This window comes from Sphaeramia orbicularis, chromosome 14 (genome assembly GCF_902148855.1).
Source record: "Sphaeramia orbicularis chromosome 14, fSphaOr1.1, whole genome shotgun sequence".
Lineage (NCBI taxonomy): Eukaryota > Metazoa > Chordata > Actinopteri > Kurtiformes > Apogonidae > Sphaeramia > Sphaeramia orbicularis.
Genome location: NC_043970.1, coordinates 5851059 through 5869330, shown reverse-complemented (window position 1 = coordinate 5869330; position 18272 = coordinate 5851059). Strand labels below are relative to the sequence as shown.

Here is an 18272-nt window from a genome sequence, read left to right as displayed (position 1 = left end):
AATTCTCTTAACATTGTAGATGTGTAAATATTATTACTCTCACTAGTAAACATAGCCAGGAGTTCAACTGTTGATGTTTTATAATTTGAATTTACCAAATGTACACTCAAGATTTATTTCTGACCACATTTCTCCTTTGAAGCTGATGGTTCACCACTATCTGTCCATGTAGGAACAATAATTTGAAAGTTTTGAAACAAATCTTTAGCATAACCATGGGATACCTACACAGGGGACTTCTGACGGGGGTTAAAAGTTTATGAGGTTTATGTCACGGTTAATTTTAAACAAGGTTAACTTGTTTCCAGTCGAAACACACTAAACACTGCAGTAATTTCCCAGAAGGAAGCTCTTACCTGTTTGCTTCGTTAAATCCAGGTGGGGGCAGTTTTTTTGGCAAATGAATGTATAAACAGCTCATTCTACTGAAAACATAAAAGTTCACGCTTTGACATTATACCCATTATAAAGGAAACATAAATAGGAACTTTACATTCTATTTGGGAAATTAGATCCTCGTAAATCCCCCCAAAACTTAAACACCCATTGAGGCTTATTTATCAAATTTAAAACCATTTTTGCCTCATATTTACCACATGTAAAAGTCACATTTATGACAAATTACAGACTTTTCACTACAAGGTCAGTGTTCTGAAAATTATTTCCAAGGATACAAACTACATTCAGCTTTACCTTTTTTTTTTAACTTCATGTTAAACTAAAAACAGTGGAAATATGTTGAACTGTTGGTTAATTAATGTGAAAACACAGAAACCAGAGGATTACGTGTCAGCAAATATTTCTCCCAGCTGTTAGAGTGTTGGGGTTGGTGCACAGCAGGCAGTCGACTTGGTTCTCTGGTTCTTAATAATAAACATAACTGTAATTACATGTCATTTCCAACGTTCATCTGTTATATTTCAATATCTATGTTACTCAAGTTTTATTTAAGAAAAAGGCCTGAAAGAAATTATGTCTGCACTTTATCTCCACCCATGACTTTTTGCCTCCTGTGATTAATGCAAAACATTTGATCCTTCTGCGGCACATGGATTTCTTTAATACTCTATGATACAATTTGATGTCTCTTTTCCTGAAGTACTGTAAAATGTACAATAACCTGGATATTCACCAGAATTCACAGCCTGGGGATGTATTACATTTCACTGGGGAGATGTTAACACCCAGCAAAACAGACAAACATGAGCGATAACATAACCTCTTTGGCAAAGGTAAGACTAAAAACTACAACAAAAGCACAATTACATAGCTGAAACTCCTATTTAATGAAAAAATTAGACAGTATCTTGTTTGGTGCACATTCTCAGTGAGCATTTTATTTAATTTAATACAGCAATATGGTGTACGTACCACTTCACATGTATTTTTTTCCACTGAATGGCACAATAGATGTACAATAAATTACAGAAGAGAAATATTTTTAAGTATTCCAGATGATCAATGTGTGGACAGAACGCTTTTAGTTGTGTTACAGCACCGTCAGCAGGCTTTCACTCCAGAGGGCCAGTACCAGGCTGAGTTTGTCCTCCTGTGTGGACAGTTGGAGCTGGTTGACCGGCATCTGATCCACCTGCTGGAGCTGCCTGAGGGCTGGGAAGTGGGACAGAGGGAACTGGAGGCCCTGCACACACATACATATACAGAGTAGTTTTTTTAGCTTTACTGAACATATTCATAGACTTCTGCCAATACTCAGTCCATTCATCAAGCACCAACACCAACAGTGCACTGCTTTGTCTCTCTGGCTTCACTGATGTAGCTCTTAGCTCACAGCTGGTTTTGGAAAAGGGACAGAGGTCCTCTAACTCTGTATTGAAATTATGGAATGCCTCAGTAATTTACCTTAACAGCTGAGCTATTATAATAGTTATAATAAGTAATGTTACTCTAACAGTTTCCTATTTAAGGGTTTAATTTCTGTAGGTTTGGAAATGTATATATAGGATAAAAAAGTGATGTGCATTTTGTCCCTGGTGTTTTACACAGTAGAGCTACACCTATTAATTATTTTTGTAATCAATTAAACTATCAATTATTTTCTTTAATTTGATTCAATTAAATAATTACTGGAAAAGGGAAAAATTGTCAATAGACAAACAACTTGTCCTTCATTCCAGAACCAAATGAAACAATAAGCACCAAAAAGTATAAAAGTAAAAGGATATATAAAAAATATTTATATGTGTAATTTTAATTGTGTTTTATTTATTTTAACAACTTTGTACAGTGACCTTGAGTGTCCTGAAAGGCGCCTATAAATAAAATGTATTATTATCATTATTATTATCATTATTATTATTATTATTATTATTATTATTATTATTGTTGTTGTTGTTGTTGTTATTATTGCATAGAAATAACAACAATAACAACAGTATAAAAGTATATATAAAAATATCTATAGATATAAACAATAACAAACAAGCCAAATGACATCTACAAACAATATGTGCACTACAGTCTTCAAGATATTTGGATCCAACTTACTAACAACTTAAGATGGAACTAACATACAACTTTGTGTTGATCCTGGCATCACATGCATCACAATAGGTGTCTGTTTAAAACACAACAGTGGAACTGTTGTTTAGCAGCAGTGAAATTAAGAAAACAAAGCTTTGATTCAGAAAAATTGTAATCGATTTTTCAAAAAAAATCAATTAGTCAATTAATTGTCAGCTCTACAAATGTATATATAGGAGATAAAGTGATGTGCATTTTATCCCTGGTGTTTTACACAGTATCTGATTTTGGGGCAGAAAGCATCAGGCCAGATGTGATGGAAGATGTAGCAGTCAATACCTACACTCATAAAAATTTTCCACTGAAAAAGCCACATGCAGTGCAAGTGGGACAATAGTAAGTCAGCAGCTTACTGTGGACATGTCTTGTTCCACCTCTTCATCATCACTTGCACCCATCATGTGTCTCTCCCGTTGGTTCTTCAAAGAATGCAAGACAAAGACAACCTGCTCTGTGGCCTCATCCTGTAAATCACACACAGACATCTAACACTGTCTCTATATTTAGTCCTTCATCTTTTATAGCATCAGAAAAGGCACAACTGACACCATTTCTGAGAGGTGGCTTCATTCAGGATCAATAATGATTATGACACTTACCGTCGTCCTTGGGCTGGGTTCAATTGTTATCAACATGTGGTCTTTAAACTTTAAACAGACAGTATCCTCCAGTGCAGGAACCCTCCCAGCTGTGACACAAACATATGCACAAAATAGAAAAGTTAAGTTCTGTGAATGTCCACATACAATACAGTCCAGTTCTTTGAACATATTTTTGAAAGTGGTTAAAAAAAAAAAAAAAAAAGGGAGCTGACATGGTGTAAGCAGATCCTGGTGGCAGTATGGTGGCAGTCTATTAATAATGAAGTCCCTCTTCATGTGAGTGGAGTGGACTTCCTGTTTTCCTCCATCCATTTCATCAGCAAGACATCTGAGGTAAGAGGCCAGCTTCCTCCTGGTGTCCAGGTCATCATTGATGTCCTACAGACACACACAGATCTGCCTTCTTAGCCAGACTAATGACTGGAGTCCTTTACTATATTCTTCATCTAAATGAATTGAAGCACATGTTGTATCTCACAGCTTTAGAAGCACACACAAATAACACATCCAAACCAAGTGGTGACCTCTGGGGCTGAAAAATGAAGCAAACGGCCAAATGCCAAAGTGTCCCCATGTTGAGGTGTCCTTGAGCAAGACCCTGCACCCCAAGTGAATTTGTGTGTTTGCGTGCGAATGGGTGAATGCCAATGTGGAAAAGTCTATTTACAAGTTAACATCGCCATTCATCTGCTGTGCAGGGGCTGACTTTTTATATAAGTAATGCATATAGATGTCAGAAAGCCCAAAAGTTACACATAATTAAGGGAGTGGCTATTGTGATTGACAAGTGAGTATTGTTTGTCTGCTAAGGAGTTCCAATAGGAAGACTGTCAGATGATTCTGTTAAGGGGTTTACTGGTACAATACCTGGTGTAACTTAGCTACAATAGTTGATGTTAGCATGAATTAGCATTAGATTGTATAGCTTTTTCCACAGTTATGCTAATGTTAATTAGCCATGGCAGAGGTAATTGCTTTGTTTACACATTTGACAACACTGATGTTATTATCAAACAAAACTGTAATCATAAAGAAAGGTAAAATCACTTGGTGGTGTTTAACCAGTAGTGGGCCATCTATAAACAAATTAAATCATGAGTGTATGTATGTAATGTCCACAAACCTGCTAAAATATCCTACATCTAAAAAGTCACACTAACACCTCACAGTGATTTCAGCTCACTGGGGCCAGCACTACAGATACTGCTAACCTTTTGCTGAGAGACCACACATTAGATTTAGAGTAAGTATTAGTGACACAATCATCAGCCAATCAAATTTTAATGTTAAATTACAGGACACCCTCGTGGCCCAGCAATGTGCCCTGTGGTACACCAAACAAGGAACACTCTCACTGTATTCTAAGCAATCTTTCTTACCAATAAGAATCTTCTTGGCATGCCCTCTCTTAGGCTCACATCAGTCTTGCTCCTGTTACTGAGTACGCTGGGAAATGTGTCCAACAGCAAATCTCCCCATGATCTGAGGGAAGGACATGTGAGACGGTATCAAAGAATAAAGGGTGCAAAGTTTTAATCCTTTTATCAGCAACATCACAGAAGGAGAAGGAGCCACTAGCACACTAACATGCACAGAATCAACACCGATCTCAGTCAACTCAGGATGCCTTGACACTCAACTTGTTTGGTCAGGACTTTCACACTTTCCAGTTTTATTCCAACCTCTGGACGGTCTACCTCTCAAAGAAAGGGGGTGGTCTGCCCATGATTTTTAAAAACATTTTTTAAAGAAAATTCAGTTGTGTTATTGGTAACCTTGTGTAAAGAGTATTTTGTAGAAATGGGCAGGTGAAGCCTCATGAAGCACTGAAGATTTCCTTACATTTGGGCCAAAAAATATTCAAAGCTTCAAGGCTTCAGTGACAGTGACATCTGGTGGACAACTGAAGCCATACAAACCTCTCAAGAGCATGACTGAAGCACTGACACCGTTTCAATCTCATGTCAGCAATGACAGTCCAGAAAACACTGGGTCATAATTCATGTGTTTTGTTCACTTATACTAAATAACGATTACATTATCATTACACATTACAATAAACTATGCTTGTAAGAAACTTAGAAGTACAATGAAGTTCTTTGTTAAAAGGAGTAAAACATTTGTTTGGCTTTTTTAAAGAAAAAAAATCCCTAATATGCAGACACACTCATCTATGCTCTGAATCATATTCCAGATTAAACCTAAGAATACATCTAACTGACAGAATATTAAATGTTGTAAAATGGGTTAAATGTTGGTTTGCGCTCATTTAGAGCTTTAAGCTTTATTTAATTAGACTAAAAGTCAGTAACAGTACAAGAAATTTTTCCTGCTTTGCGGGTGAATTCATTGAAACATTTTGAATCCATGAAGTGTAAGTGAAGCAGCGAGGATGCCCAAAAGCTTTCAACATCATCATTCATGTGACTGTGAAAGAAGCTCTGACAGTTTTTGGAATCACTCAGCTTCAGGAAGTGACACAAATGCTGGAGCGTTGGTATCATTTGCCCATGACTAGTATTTTTTTTTTTTCCATCTTTGTTCATTTTTGCAAATATTTTTACCTTGGAGGCCAGAATTCTAAATCATACCTTTGTTTCATATTTTCTGAATATGCTTGTGTTCTTTTACTTTTTTGACCAGTCTGCAAAGGAACATGACATGTGCCCAGCACCAACTGGGAGTAAACACATACGTTCTCTGGTAGGTGCTGAGAGTCAGGTGGGTGGAGTGGTCAACTCCTGCTGGAGTGTTAGCCTGATGAATGGTTCCTCTGGGGAAGTAAAGAAGATCTCCTGCCTGTGGATAAACACAATAAAATAAATATTCTTCCTTAAACAAAACTGTATGACATCACTAACGACCTGTTAACTACATAATTAGTCATTAACTGATTTTGCCATCAACTGCCAACTACTCAACTAGTGGTTACCCTAGTGTATTAATGGAATAGTGACATGGCAAAGAATTGTCCCTGGTTAATCAAGCAAATTATGTGTCAAGCAGCAATCCTAAAGAGATGCAGTTGTTAATACCATAATGTTATGCTGCTCTTTTTGTTTTTCTTTAACGATTTACTTTTGTAAACAGTCTATTACATTTAACTCTCAAATGTAACACTGAGAAAGAATAAAACAAACCTAAGTCACTAGGTAGTTACTCAACAAGTCCAAGTAGCTAAAAAGTGACTCTTTTCCTCTCAAATAAATTAGACAAACGTCTTCATCTAGAGGCAACAGCAACAAATACAGTAAATATTGTTTTCTGATGTGTAGGAAGGCTGTACCTTTAGTAGGATACTGTGGGTTGGACTGCCGATCTTATCCTCTGATTCCACACTGTACTCTGCTGCTAGTGGAACAGTAGGGTTGTACAGACGCCATTGTTTCTGTCCCTCCAGTTGAAGAATAAATACCTGAGCAACAACACCATCTCTATTAGAAAACAAACAATGGATTCTACATATATGTCCCAGGAGAGGGAGTGTTTTGCAACCAAAAGGATGTTATCTGAGAAACATGAACTGATTCAGTGGTGGGAAGTTAGCTTGGTATTTATAGACTAAGTCACAGAAGAGATATCAATAGCAGTATGTCATTCAAATGTGGCAACGGTATACACTGTTTTCTCCAGCAGAAATGTAAAAGTATTACTTAGCTCTATGGACACAGGTGCACGTATCATACAATAGTAGGCCTACACAACACCCAGGCGCAATTAGCAGAAGAATTTGTACTTTTTTTACTTCCAAATGTGAAATACCAAATGTGGGACTTTAACTGATAGGGTTTATATTAGTTGTTTTGACTAAAAAAGCATCTCAGAACTTGTTCCCCTCAGGTTGCAGAGTGGACTAACATCGATCATAGCTTGTGATTGGTTCTCAGTGATTACAACTGCAGTGTTATTTAAACAGGCAGTGGAATACAAGAGGAAAAAGAAATAAGGAAAACCATTTATTGTACCTCAACATCATCATAATGAGCTGGAAGGCCCTGAGACTCCTCTGGCGTGATGTAGACATTAGAACCCACTAAAGCACCAAAGAAACACTCCAATTTCTCCTGGATTCTCCACAATTCATCCTACAAAACACACAAGAAAAACTGTATGACAGCTGAATCTAATTGACAGGGTCAGACCTGAGACCAACCATTCAACTATTATCACTTCATTTATTAGAGGACACCAAACCCCCCACCCCACGGAGCTTCAATGTGCTGCTATTAAACCAATCAGTGCATATTTTTAATCACAATTTTCAGATCAAGTGGAAAGGAGTCCTGTAAAGTGTGTGTGTGTGTGTGTGTGTGTGTGTGTGTGTGGGGGGGGGGGGGGGGGGGGCATACGTCTCAATTATTTTTTCGTCCGTCATTCCAAAAATGTTCACACGAGGTTAACAAATGCATTCTCTGCACCTCATTTCAACCGCAGCCATGTATGCGCAATGGGCTCTATGCAAAGCCCCAGTACTTCCTGAACTTCAGGTGGCTCCTTTATTTCCTATCTTTTATTATTGGGCACACTGATTAATCCAGGTGTGTCTGACCACAGCAGTCACAACAAGTAGTAGCAGGAACACTTGGACTAATCAGTGTATCCAATAATGAAAGACAGGAAATAAAGGAGCCGCCTGAAGTTCAGGAAATAGTGGGGCTGTGCATAGAGCCCATTACACATGCAAACCATTTGCACCTCCCTTTCAGACGTGTTAAATATAGACACAGTTTCTATGAGCAAAATTGCTTTCGGGTTTGATAACTTTGCGTGTGCTAAATTAATATATTTACATTTTCTCCTCCCAGCACACGCACAATTGCATTTAAACACCCCATATTACATATAGGCTAAAATTTGCTTAGAGGTCTTATTTATGTCTTTGTGCATAAGAAATCAATATAAGTGAATCCCCAAAGGAACTTTGTGTTGGTAAATGCAAGTTATGCAAAGCTACAGGATTTCAGTTCTGTTGCAACATGTTGATGATCATATGAACTATGTTTTCAGGTCAAAAATGTCCAATTTCATCACAATTAATGCTATATTTTCATGTCACAAATGGCCAAGTTATATTTTAACTGAATTTACCTGAAAAACAAATATTCTATTCTTTTAGATTCCCCAATTTTTCTTACAAGATTATATACTACATATCACGTTTTATTTTTACAGGTTGCAATATGGACTATTATGCTGATCCATCCTGCTTATGTTACGCAAATACATACATTGAGAATGTCACACGTCACTTTTTAAATCAACAGTTTTCTAATAATAAGCATTTTTATAAAGAAATAACAATTCTATATTGTTATTTACTCTTTAGTCTGATGATAAACTATACAATAAATAATTATGATACTAGCTTTTGCACAGGGATCATTTCTGGAAACGGTGACATGGCTGACAAGCATCAGTATAATGGGATCCGTAACAACCATGTCACATCTGTCCACTGACACATTTTGTGTTTTTGTGTCAGCTGTTATTGTTTTAGATCCACAATACTAACATTTATGAATAGGAGGAGAGATAAGAGGTAATAATATATATTACCTCTATAATAAGAGGAGAATTAGCAATAGTAAGTATACAAGTTTATTACAAATAAAGTACTGGTACTGTGTCACATCCGTCCACTGTCACGTCCGTCCACCAGCAAAAGTTTTCACATACACATGCTATTCAAAATCCAATATTTCTGAAAATATAGCTTCCACTGTCAAATAATATCAGTATTCTGTGCACAAATGGATTAGCATTATTTCAACACAGTTCTATGCATTTTTTACAACTTTTTTTTTTTGACAAAAACAGCCACTCATTTGACCCCCTAAGTAAATTTTAGCCGATATTCATTGTGGCAAACGTACTAACTGGATGCAGAGGTGCTATTTTGAACCTTTGAAAGACTCACCCCTTAGTGCGCACTGTTAGTAAACCAGTTTGTACATTTTTTGCATGTGCAATGAATTTGCTTTAATACATGGGTAATACTAAAGGTTTCTTTAGTAGATCCGGCCCTTTGTCTTAATGTGTTTTTGCTGCTGTAAACACTGCAATTTCTCCACGGTGGGATCAGTAAACTCTAATCTAATCTAATCTAATCTAATCTTATTTGATCTTATCTTCTCTTCACACACTGATAAGTCAAGACATTCTGATCACTGTCTTGTGAAGTGGTAATAATGTAGATTATTTTATTACAATAGCAGCTCTGACCTGAGGTATGGAGTCCATGGGACCACTGAAGGTGTGGCATGTGCATCACAGTAAGTGAAACACAACAGTGGAACCCATGTTTAACGGCAGCATAATTAAGAGAACATAGCATTGTTTTAGGAAAATTTAAATCAAATAACTTCTTTTATTTGATTCGACCTGATTAACTGATTAATCATTTCAGTAATACTGATGATCACTACCAAAAACTTAAGAGGTGACAAACCTCCATCCTCTCACCTTGAACCTCTGTGGCTGGTGGAACTGGATGGTGGCTTTATTCTGAACCAGGTTCTTGTGGAGAACAGTGCTCTTAACGTTCCCCTCCTTGTTGAGAACCTTTTTCTTGCCACTGACACAGCGAACAACATTGACGTCCCTGTAGTATTCCAGACCCTGAGAGCTCAAGCTCTGCAAATCTGAAACCTGGAACAGAGACTGGTAGTAGGATGCCATCTGAGGGTCCGTCCTCTGTAGATGGAGGGGCTTCTTCTCCCAGTAGTCCCTGAAAAACTCCTCTGTCCTCATCGGCAGGATCAGGCTCTCAAATAAAGAGGCTGGACTGTCAAAGCACAGAGGGGAGTCAATCCGGCTCTGTTTGGGATGAAGCTGCTCTTCATCACTGCCAGGCCTCTTCACAGGAGCTCCTTTGCTTTTCTTTGGCATTGCAATCTAAGAGGAAGATAAAAAAATGCTTATTCAGATGCTCACTTAGAAAATCAGTCTCAAATGAGGGGGTGGTATTTAAACATTAAAACATTTGCATAACCAATTATTACTTACATTTTTTTTTCCACATAGGTGAGACTACTGGACGAAAGGAACTTTAACTTTAATCACATCTGGCCTGAGGCTTTTCGCCCCCAAATCAGTTACTGTGTAAAACACCAGGAACAAAATGCACATCACATCCATTATATAAATTAGCAAATCTACTCTAATAACCTTTGGCCCAGCTGTTATGATAAATGACTGAGGCATTCTACAATTTCAATTAAGAGTTAGAGGACCCTTGTCCCTTTGTAATCGAATAAAGGTTTCACTGATTCGAGTCGACTGACTGTTTCAGCTCTAGTCCAACGTGTTTCTTCAGCAGCCCTTCATGCCCGTATTCAACACGGAGCTACTGACAAACATAGTCAAACTCCTTCAGTCAATCTAATGCCAATCTGGAACGAATTACACTTCTCTACTTCCTCTCATAGACTATATATAACACTACTTTGTGGTGTGTTAACGAAAACCAAGACAGCTTTCTATAGCAATTTCTAATTCCTTTTAAGTGAGACAGACAGCACATGAGCCTGCAGGACCCCCCAGGGCTGATCCTGGAACAGTTTCACTGCAGTCTGCACCGTAGCGACGTCACTGTTACACACGACTGTACGTCATTTATAAAACAATATTAACGATCAGCCTTATGTTAAAAGACAGATCGACAGACTCCAACTCACCTCCGATAGACTGTCTAAGACGAGTTTTCACATCAACACGTGAAGTCAGTAGTGTCCTGTAAATAGGTCCGACTGGAAACACGTCCTAGGTTCGTTTCGCATTTTTAGAGTGCGACCAACTATTAGAAAAAGAAAATAATCAATCAATCAATCAATCAAATTATTATTCAAATAATAAAGAAAACTTAGACATAAAATTATTAACAATAAAAACTGACGTAATTCTGTGAAATTACCAATCGAATGAAGAAAATGGTTATTGTATTGTGATTGTAATTGCTGCTATCAAAGAAATGTAGATTTAAAAAAAGTGTATTTTTTAAACCAGATTTTTACTTTTTGTTTATTTGTTCATTTTGACAATAAATAAATAAATACATACATACATACATACATACATACATACATACATACATACATACATACATACATACATACATATATTCACCACACAAGAATGGAGAAAATAACTAAATTTCCCTCTATTTCTCTATCAATTTATTTTCTCTCTCTCTCTCTCTCTCTCTCTCTCTCTCTCTCTCTCTCTCTCTCTCTCTCTCTCTCTCTCTCTCATCACCCATACATAAACCTCTTGAGACCTGGCAATGCACTGATTTCCCTCTGTAATGGACAACTTTCGCACCTATACTTTTTCTTTCCTGGGTCTCAGGAAGTTGATAAAAAGGCCTGAATGGATTGTTCAGGCAGTAACACTCAAACACACAGCACACAACTGTGGACCTGGTAGAACATGACCCAGAAAGTCTGCAATTCAGAAAAAAAGACAAGTGGGAATGAAAATGTAGTGTAAGTGTTCTTACAAAAAATGAAGAAAAAAAAAAAAAAGCTAAAACAAGCTTAATTTAAAAAAACATGAAGTGTCTCTGAAAGGTTTTTGATACCACTAAACAGCAAAATCTGATTGGTGCTCAAATTTACTGTCAAAACAATCAAATATTGAAGAACACAGGACTTAGCACCAATATGTTTATCCTGAAACTTTTCAAAGGGTTTTTACCGTTCCCAAAATGTAACCACAGGAAGTTAATCCATAACAGTTGAGAGGACCATGACTGGATCATGACTGAATCATAATTGGGTCTCAAAGAAATTTCTACCAAGGCAATACCAAGGACTCAGTCTTTACAAAGACAGGTTGTAGAGAATTCACTCACACACATCTTGTTGTTATGTGGTTTAGTTTAAGTTTTGGTTGGAGGTTCAATATAGTTGACATATCTTCACAGATAGCACAGATTAGTTCTTGTCCTGTTAACTCCCGTCCTAGGAATAAAAACTGGTTTCTTTATTGTTATTAGATATTGTATATACTGTACGTTGTTTACAAAAATGTCATTGTACTACTGGATATAATCATCAGGGCAGACATATAGATGAAAAGATCAACAATGTAATATGATATAATATAGGATTGCACAGAAAGAGGGTTCTGGGTTCAGTTCCAACCAGGGACCTTTCTGTGTGGAGTTTGCATGTTCTCCCCATGTTTGCGTGGGTTCTCTCCGGGTAGTCCGGCTCCAACACCCCCCGCGACCCTAGAGAGGATAAAGCGGGTTCAGGAGATGAATAATATAATATAATATAATATAATATAATATAATATAATATAATATAATATAATATAATCAAAATGAACAAAATAAGGAAAGTAATTAACAAAATGAACAAAATCATCAACAAAACAAACACAAATGAATAAAATGTTTGACAAATAAAAAAAAAAAAAAGAAAAAATAATCTCCTGGTCTGAATCTTTTTGCAAATCTGTCTCACATCTTTAACACTGAAATAATATCTGACACATGGATGTAAACCTGACTTTAATCTGCCTGCACTTATGTACCCTATTCTTGCGAATATATGAGCATGAGATGAATACGCTTGGTAGTCCATCTCATGACCTCCACTGAGTGTAACAGCAATAGGGGGCGCTGCACGGTCTGATGACCAATGGAAGTACATGAAAAAAAGAAGCGGAACGATAGTGAGGTAAAATTGCCGGAAGACAGTTTTCATTGACGGACTGTAGAAGCTCCTATGACAGCTAGCCGATAAAAACATCAAGGTAAATTGATTTTTATAGTATATGTGTCATATTTTACCGTAGTGTCTACATTTTGTGGTAATTTTGGATATAATTAGTATTCAACCACCACCTAGATAACCACACTAAAACAGTTCATGTGAGTATTATTACATACGTAACTAAAAAAAAACAACAACTAGGGCTGAAAAGTACTAACAGATTTGTAAACGCTGGTATTCAACGCAAAAATTAATTGAAGTAAAAATTAATTTCCACCATATATCCTGCTTGCTTTGGCACACAGGTTTGTTTGAAAATGGTAACGCTCCTTCCCGAACTTTTTAAACGAAACTTACGTGTAAAAATTATTAAAATTTATTTATTCCTTATTTTAGCGATGTTAACTCGCAAATGCTATACTTAAGAGGGATATTCCTGAATCTAAATAAGGTGGAGGTGCTACTTTCAATACTTTTAAACGGTATATTTTATGCTTTGAAATTATTACTTGTTGAAAAATCACGGTTAAAGATATGGCACCAGATTTATTAAACAGTTCACTAGCAGAGATAATATGTGACGGTGTATATGTGTGTGTGTGTGTATATACATATATATATATATATATATATATATATATATATATATATATATATATATACATATATTTATAGTGTATATACGTATTAATTAGTAAGCCTAGTTGTGTATTGAATACAGTGTGAGTTCAACATTTGAATATGATACGACAGTGTTCCTCAAGTTCTTCAAGTGTGACATCAACTTGGTATATTACCTGTGAGAGAAACTGCTGCCTCATGATCCAAGTTTCTGTTACTCTTAACTTTTTGACACATTTGTTCTTATTTGTGTTGTAGTTGACGCTGGCCTTTCTCCACAATGATGTCACATGGATTCAAGAGCAGTAAGCAGGACTTCACCTTTGGACCATGGAAAGTGACAGCTGCTAAGAACCACATCATGAAATCCAAAGACATTGAACGGTGAGGTTAGAACCAGGTGACACAGCCAAAAGTGTTGTCCTAATTAAATATTTTCATATCATTTGATACCAGTAAAAGTCAAAACCAGCCACTAGTTCCAGTTTTAGCTTTAGGCCTAGTCCTAATTGTAGTTCTGGTTTGTAGTGCCAGTCGTAAGCTCGAACAAAGGGACAGGGTTGTCTTAGGAAGGGCATCTGGTGTAAAACTGCTGCCAAACTAACTGCGCAAATCATGAACATAGATGAATCATGACCTAGATTGGTCGAGGCCCAGGTTAACAATGGCCACTACAGGTGCTGTTGATGAACAAGGTGCTGGCAGAAATTGTATTAATGTTCGTTGAAGAAAGAGAGGAGGTAGACGTGTCCATGGACAGAGTGAGAAGAGGAAAGGCAAGAGTGTAGGACAGAGAGTAGCAACTCTGAATGTTGGTATAGCGACAGGTAAAAGAGCTGGCTGACAGGATGGAGACCATGAAGGTAGATCTTTTGTGTGTGCAGGAGACCTGATTGAAGGGAAATAAGGCTCATAGCATCAGAGAAGGGTTTAAACTGTTTTATCATGATGTGGATAGGAAGAGAAACGGCATAGGAGTGAGCATGATGGGGGAGTTTGCAAAGAATGTTCTGAAGGTGAAAAGAGTGTTTTGTAGAGTCATGAGTTTGAAGCTGGACATTGAGGCAGTGATAGTGAATGTTTTCAGTGGTTATGCTCCACAAGTGGGTTGTGAGTTAGAAGAGAAAGAGAAATTCTAGAGGGAGTTGGATGGAGTGATGCAGATTTGTCCCAGAGGAGAGAGAGTGGTGATTAAAGCAAATTTCAATGGGCATTATGGTGAAGGGAACAGAGATGAGGAGGTGATGAGTGGGTTCATTGGTGGTGAATACCTTTTTGCAAAAGAGAGAGGGACATGAGGTGACATATTATAGCATAGGTAGGTAGGGGCATACAGTTGGACTACATCTTATGTATACGGTGTAACCTGAAAGAAGTTAGTGACTGCAAAGTGGCAGCAGGAGAAAGTGTGGCCAGACAGCATTGGATGGTGATGTGTAGGATGGCTTTGGGTATAAAAAAGAAGAAGAGAACAAAGGCAAAACAGATGACCAAGTGGTGGAGGCTGAAGAAGGAAGAGTGTTGTGAGGAGTTAAGATAGGGTGACCAAACATCCTCTTTTGCCCAGACATGTCCTCTTTTTACGTCCTGTCCGGGCAGTTTTTATAAATTAGTGAAAATGTCTGGTTCTCATTGTTTTTCACTGGAAAAACTCTTTAAATGCATATGTATCAATGCAAGCACAATTTCAATGTCTTTGACTGTGATTGTTTGTGCAATCTGAAAAGTTCCAAATCCTGCTGGAAGAAAAAACTTTGCTCTTTCCAGTGATCACAACAGTGAAAGGCACTGATCCACACCAGCCTGTGGATGTGAGGATGGACGGACCTGTTCGAAGATGTACTATAGCAGGGGTGGAAAACATGTGGCCTGCTGGCCAAAACCAGTCTGCTAAAGGTTCCAAAGCACAAAAATTATACTGAAGTTATTAAGAGTCAAAGGTGTAAAACATGTTTTAGATTAGAGGCCACATACAGACCAATTGTGATCTCAAGTAAAATAATAGCATAATAACATGTAAATAATGACTCCAAAATTTCTTTACCCCCTTGGATGTTTTACCCTTTTATGGCTTTCATAAATCAATCATGGTCAATAAAATTTGGCCTTTTTCACACAAATTTTTTTTGGAAAAAACTCTTTAATGTCAAAGTCAAAACAGATTTCTACAAAGTAATGTCAATGAAACAAAAAAATATATAAAAAAAATAATTGTTTGCATAATTATTCACCCCCTTATAAATGTAATGGTCTAATTCAATAGAGGTCCATCCAATTGGTGCCATTGGTGTGTGGTGTGGATGTGTCTCAAGTGATTGAGGTATAAAACACCTGTGTCTGGAGGGTTCAAAGACTGGTTGATCAGTATTCCTAACTGTCATTAACCATGAAGACAGACAAACACTCCAAGCAACTCAGGGACAGGGTTATTGAAAAGTACATGTCAGGGGATGGATAAAAAAAAATTCCAAGGCATTGAACATCCCCTGGAGTTAAGTGAAATCAATCATCAAGAAATGGAAGGAATATGGCACATGTGCGAATCTGCCTAGATCAGGCTGTCTTTGTAAACTGAGTGACCACGCAAGTAGGAGACTAGTGAGAGAAACCACCAAGACTCCTCCGACTACTCTGAAGGAGTTGTAAGCTTCAGCTGCTGAGATGGGGGAGACTGTGCAGGTAGTAACTGCTGCCAGGGTTCTTTGCCGGTCAAAGCTTTTTGGGAGAGGGACAATGAGATAGCAACTGTTCAGGAAAATTCATATTAGATCTCGACTAGAGTTTGCCAAAAGGCATGTAGAAGACTCCATTGTCAAGTGGAAGAAGGTTCTTTGGTCTGACGAGACCAAAATTGAGCTTTTTGGCCATCAGACAAGACGTTATGTTTGGCGGAAACTATATACTGCACATCACAAAAACACACCATCCCTGCTGTGAAGCATGGTGGTGGCAGCATCATGCTATGGGGATGTTTCTCAACAGCCAGCCCTGAAAGGCTTGTAAAGGTAGAGGGCAGAATGAATGCTGCAAAATACAACGAAATTCTTTGGGACAGTCTTGTTATTCCATCCCGTTATTCCGCCTAAAACACACAGTGAAGCAAAACCTGATCTTGCCAGATCTTGAAAGTCAAAGTAGTCCTGAAAAAAAGGACACAAGTACATACACACAGCAACTTTTATGACACTTCTACAGCTAGAATAATAAAATAATTCCAAGCACCCTGTTTCACTAAAATATTTTCTCCAGGGTTATAGGCACTTTGCACAGAATACTACAGTACTTACATAGCATGTGATCAAGTATCTCGAGGTGGAGCAGAGTGTCCTCTTTTTGGAAATCAAAATATGGTCACCCTAGTTAAGGGAGAAATTGAGACACTCTCTGGGTGGTTGGGAACAGCTCCCAGATAACTGGGAAACTACAGCCGAAGTAGTAAGTGGGAAGGTAGCTGGTATGTCATCTGGAAGAGGGAAGGAAGATAAGGCATTTTTGTAGTGGAGGGAGCAAGAACAAGAGGTTAACAAAGAAGAAGTGAGGCAGTGAGTGAACCGAATAAAGTACACAGGAGTAAAAGGAGATACAACATAAGGTAAAGTGGGAAGTAAAAGCTGGCCAAACAGAAGGTATACGATGAGCTGTTGAAAACTAATGAAGGAGAGAAGGACATGTACCATTTAATGAGACAGGGGGATTGAGATGGGAAGGATGTGCAGTAGGTTAGGGTGATTAAGGATAGACCTGGAAATGTCCTGACAAGTGATGAAGGTATGAGGAGAAGACAGGAGAGTACTTTGAGGAACAAATTTTTAAGACTTTAAGAAATAAATTTTAAGAAATAAATTTGATAAATTCAAAAATAATTTTTATTTTCAAGTTGTGTGTTTATTGTTTGGTTGTTTTCTAGGTTAGGAGAGGAGATGAACATGCCTTCCCTTCCAGAGATGTTGTTTGGAGACAATGTCCTGCGTATACAACACACAGACGGATATGGCATTGAATTCAACGCCATTGATGCCCTGAAGAGAGTCAACAACATGGAGGATGCTGTCAAGGTGGCCTGTGCTCAAGAATGGCAGGAGAGCAGGTTGTGTGAAGATGCTATGTTTTCAAATATGTCTTGTGCTCTGTGACAGTACATGCATTTAAAAACAAAAACACATGCAAACAGTCAAAGCACAAGCAAATTAAGAAAAAAAAAGTCATTTTGACAACACATCCACAAACACACATAACAGGAATGGAATAGAAGTAATGAGCCAGAATCACCCTTTAAGTCCCCGATTTTATAAGGTCATGCTAATTTCATTCAGTATGATTTAATTTTAGATTAATTTAAAATGGAATCCAATTTAAAGCTTCAGTGCTTGATAGTTTTTGCTGTTATTGAGCCAAAATTCCATAATTCCCTGTCAGCTTATGGTTATTCAAGTGGTCTGATGAGTTAATTTTTCATTCTTAATAAACTTTCTGACTGGTTATGTTTTTCAGCAGCAGCAAGAGACAAAAATACCAAATGGTGTGAATTTGGTCTGAGGAGATAAAGTGTACTGGTGTTTTTAATCAGTATTATTGTTTGTTATTGTTAGTATGTGATAGGTTAGATATTAAATCTCAATAGGCGTTTCTCAATATCAAGAACTCGCCAAGTTTGGACTTGCTAACTCTGTAAGTTTGTTCTTAGTGAGAATGGTCCAAGAGATTGGACTTCCTAAGAACCCAAGTCTCGATGTGCTTGCAGGGCTGATTCTGAACACTCCAAAGAAGTGGTGAGACCCTATGA

At 37.5% G+C, this 18272-nt stretch overlaps 2 protein-coding genes across 4 annotated transcripts in view; one reads left to right on the top strand and one right to left on the bottom strand.

Moving 5' to 3' along the window:
- Positions 1–408: 408 nt before the first annotated feature.
- On the bottom strand, positions 409–10887 carry riox2 (ribosomal oxygenase 2). 3 transcript variants are annotated; one of them, XM_030153939.1, is made up of 10 exons: positions 10591–10771; positions 9609–10040; positions 7112–7231; positions 6433–6561; positions 5842–5945; positions 4526–4628; positions 3359–3524; positions 3144–3232; positions 2898–3008; positions 409–1642 (listed from the first exon to the last, which is right to left on the bottom strand). In XM_030153939.1, the coding sequence occupies exons 1-10, from the start codon at positions 10666–10668 to the stop codon at positions 1490–1492; spliced, it is 1485 nt and encodes a 494-aa protein (XP_030009799.1). In that variant the 5' UTR covers positions 10669–10771; the 3' UTR covers positions 409–1489. The 3 variants fall into 3 exon arrangements, with proteins under 3 accessions (XP_030009799.1, XP_030009800.1, XP_030009802.1); XM_030153940.1 differs by lacking the exon at positions 10591–10771 and adding an exon at positions 10823–10887 and having other exon boundaries at positions 1490–1642; XM_030153942.1 differs by lacking the exon at positions 10591–10771 and adding an exon at positions 10152–10243 and having other exon boundaries at positions 1490–1642.
- Positions 10888–12817: 1930 nt separating this feature from the next.
- Positions 12818–18272, top strand: part of tiprl (TIP41, TOR signaling pathway regulator-like (S. cerevisiae)) — a 9662-nt gene continuing 4207 nt past the window's right edge. The window contains exons 1-4 of the mRNA XM_030153943.1: positions 12818–12908; positions 13748–13873; positions 17397–17576; positions 18231–18272. The exon at positions 18231–18272 is cut by the window's right edge and continues 58 nt beyond it. Of these exons, the coding sequence (XP_030009803.1) occupies positions 13770–13873; positions 17397–17576; positions 18231–18272 (326 nt within the window). The 5' untranslated portion in view covers positions 12818–12908; positions 13748–13769. The remainder of the gene's footprint in view (positions 12909–13747; positions 13874–17396; positions 17577–18230) is intronic.

Coding starts and splice junctions, on each gene's coding strand:
- riox2 (XM_030153939.1), bottom strand. CDS start 10,668: ATGTGCTGTCTGTCTCACTTAAAAGGAATTAGAAATTGCTATAGAAAG. Junction 10,041..10,590: donor TTTCGTTAACACACCACAAA/GTAGTGTTATAT, acceptor TCTTCCTCTTAG/ATTGCAATGCCAAAGAAAAG. Junction 1,643..2,897: donor TGGAACAAGACATGTCCACA/GTAAGCTGCTGA, acceptor ATGTGTGTGCAG/GGCCTCCAGTTCCCTCTGTC.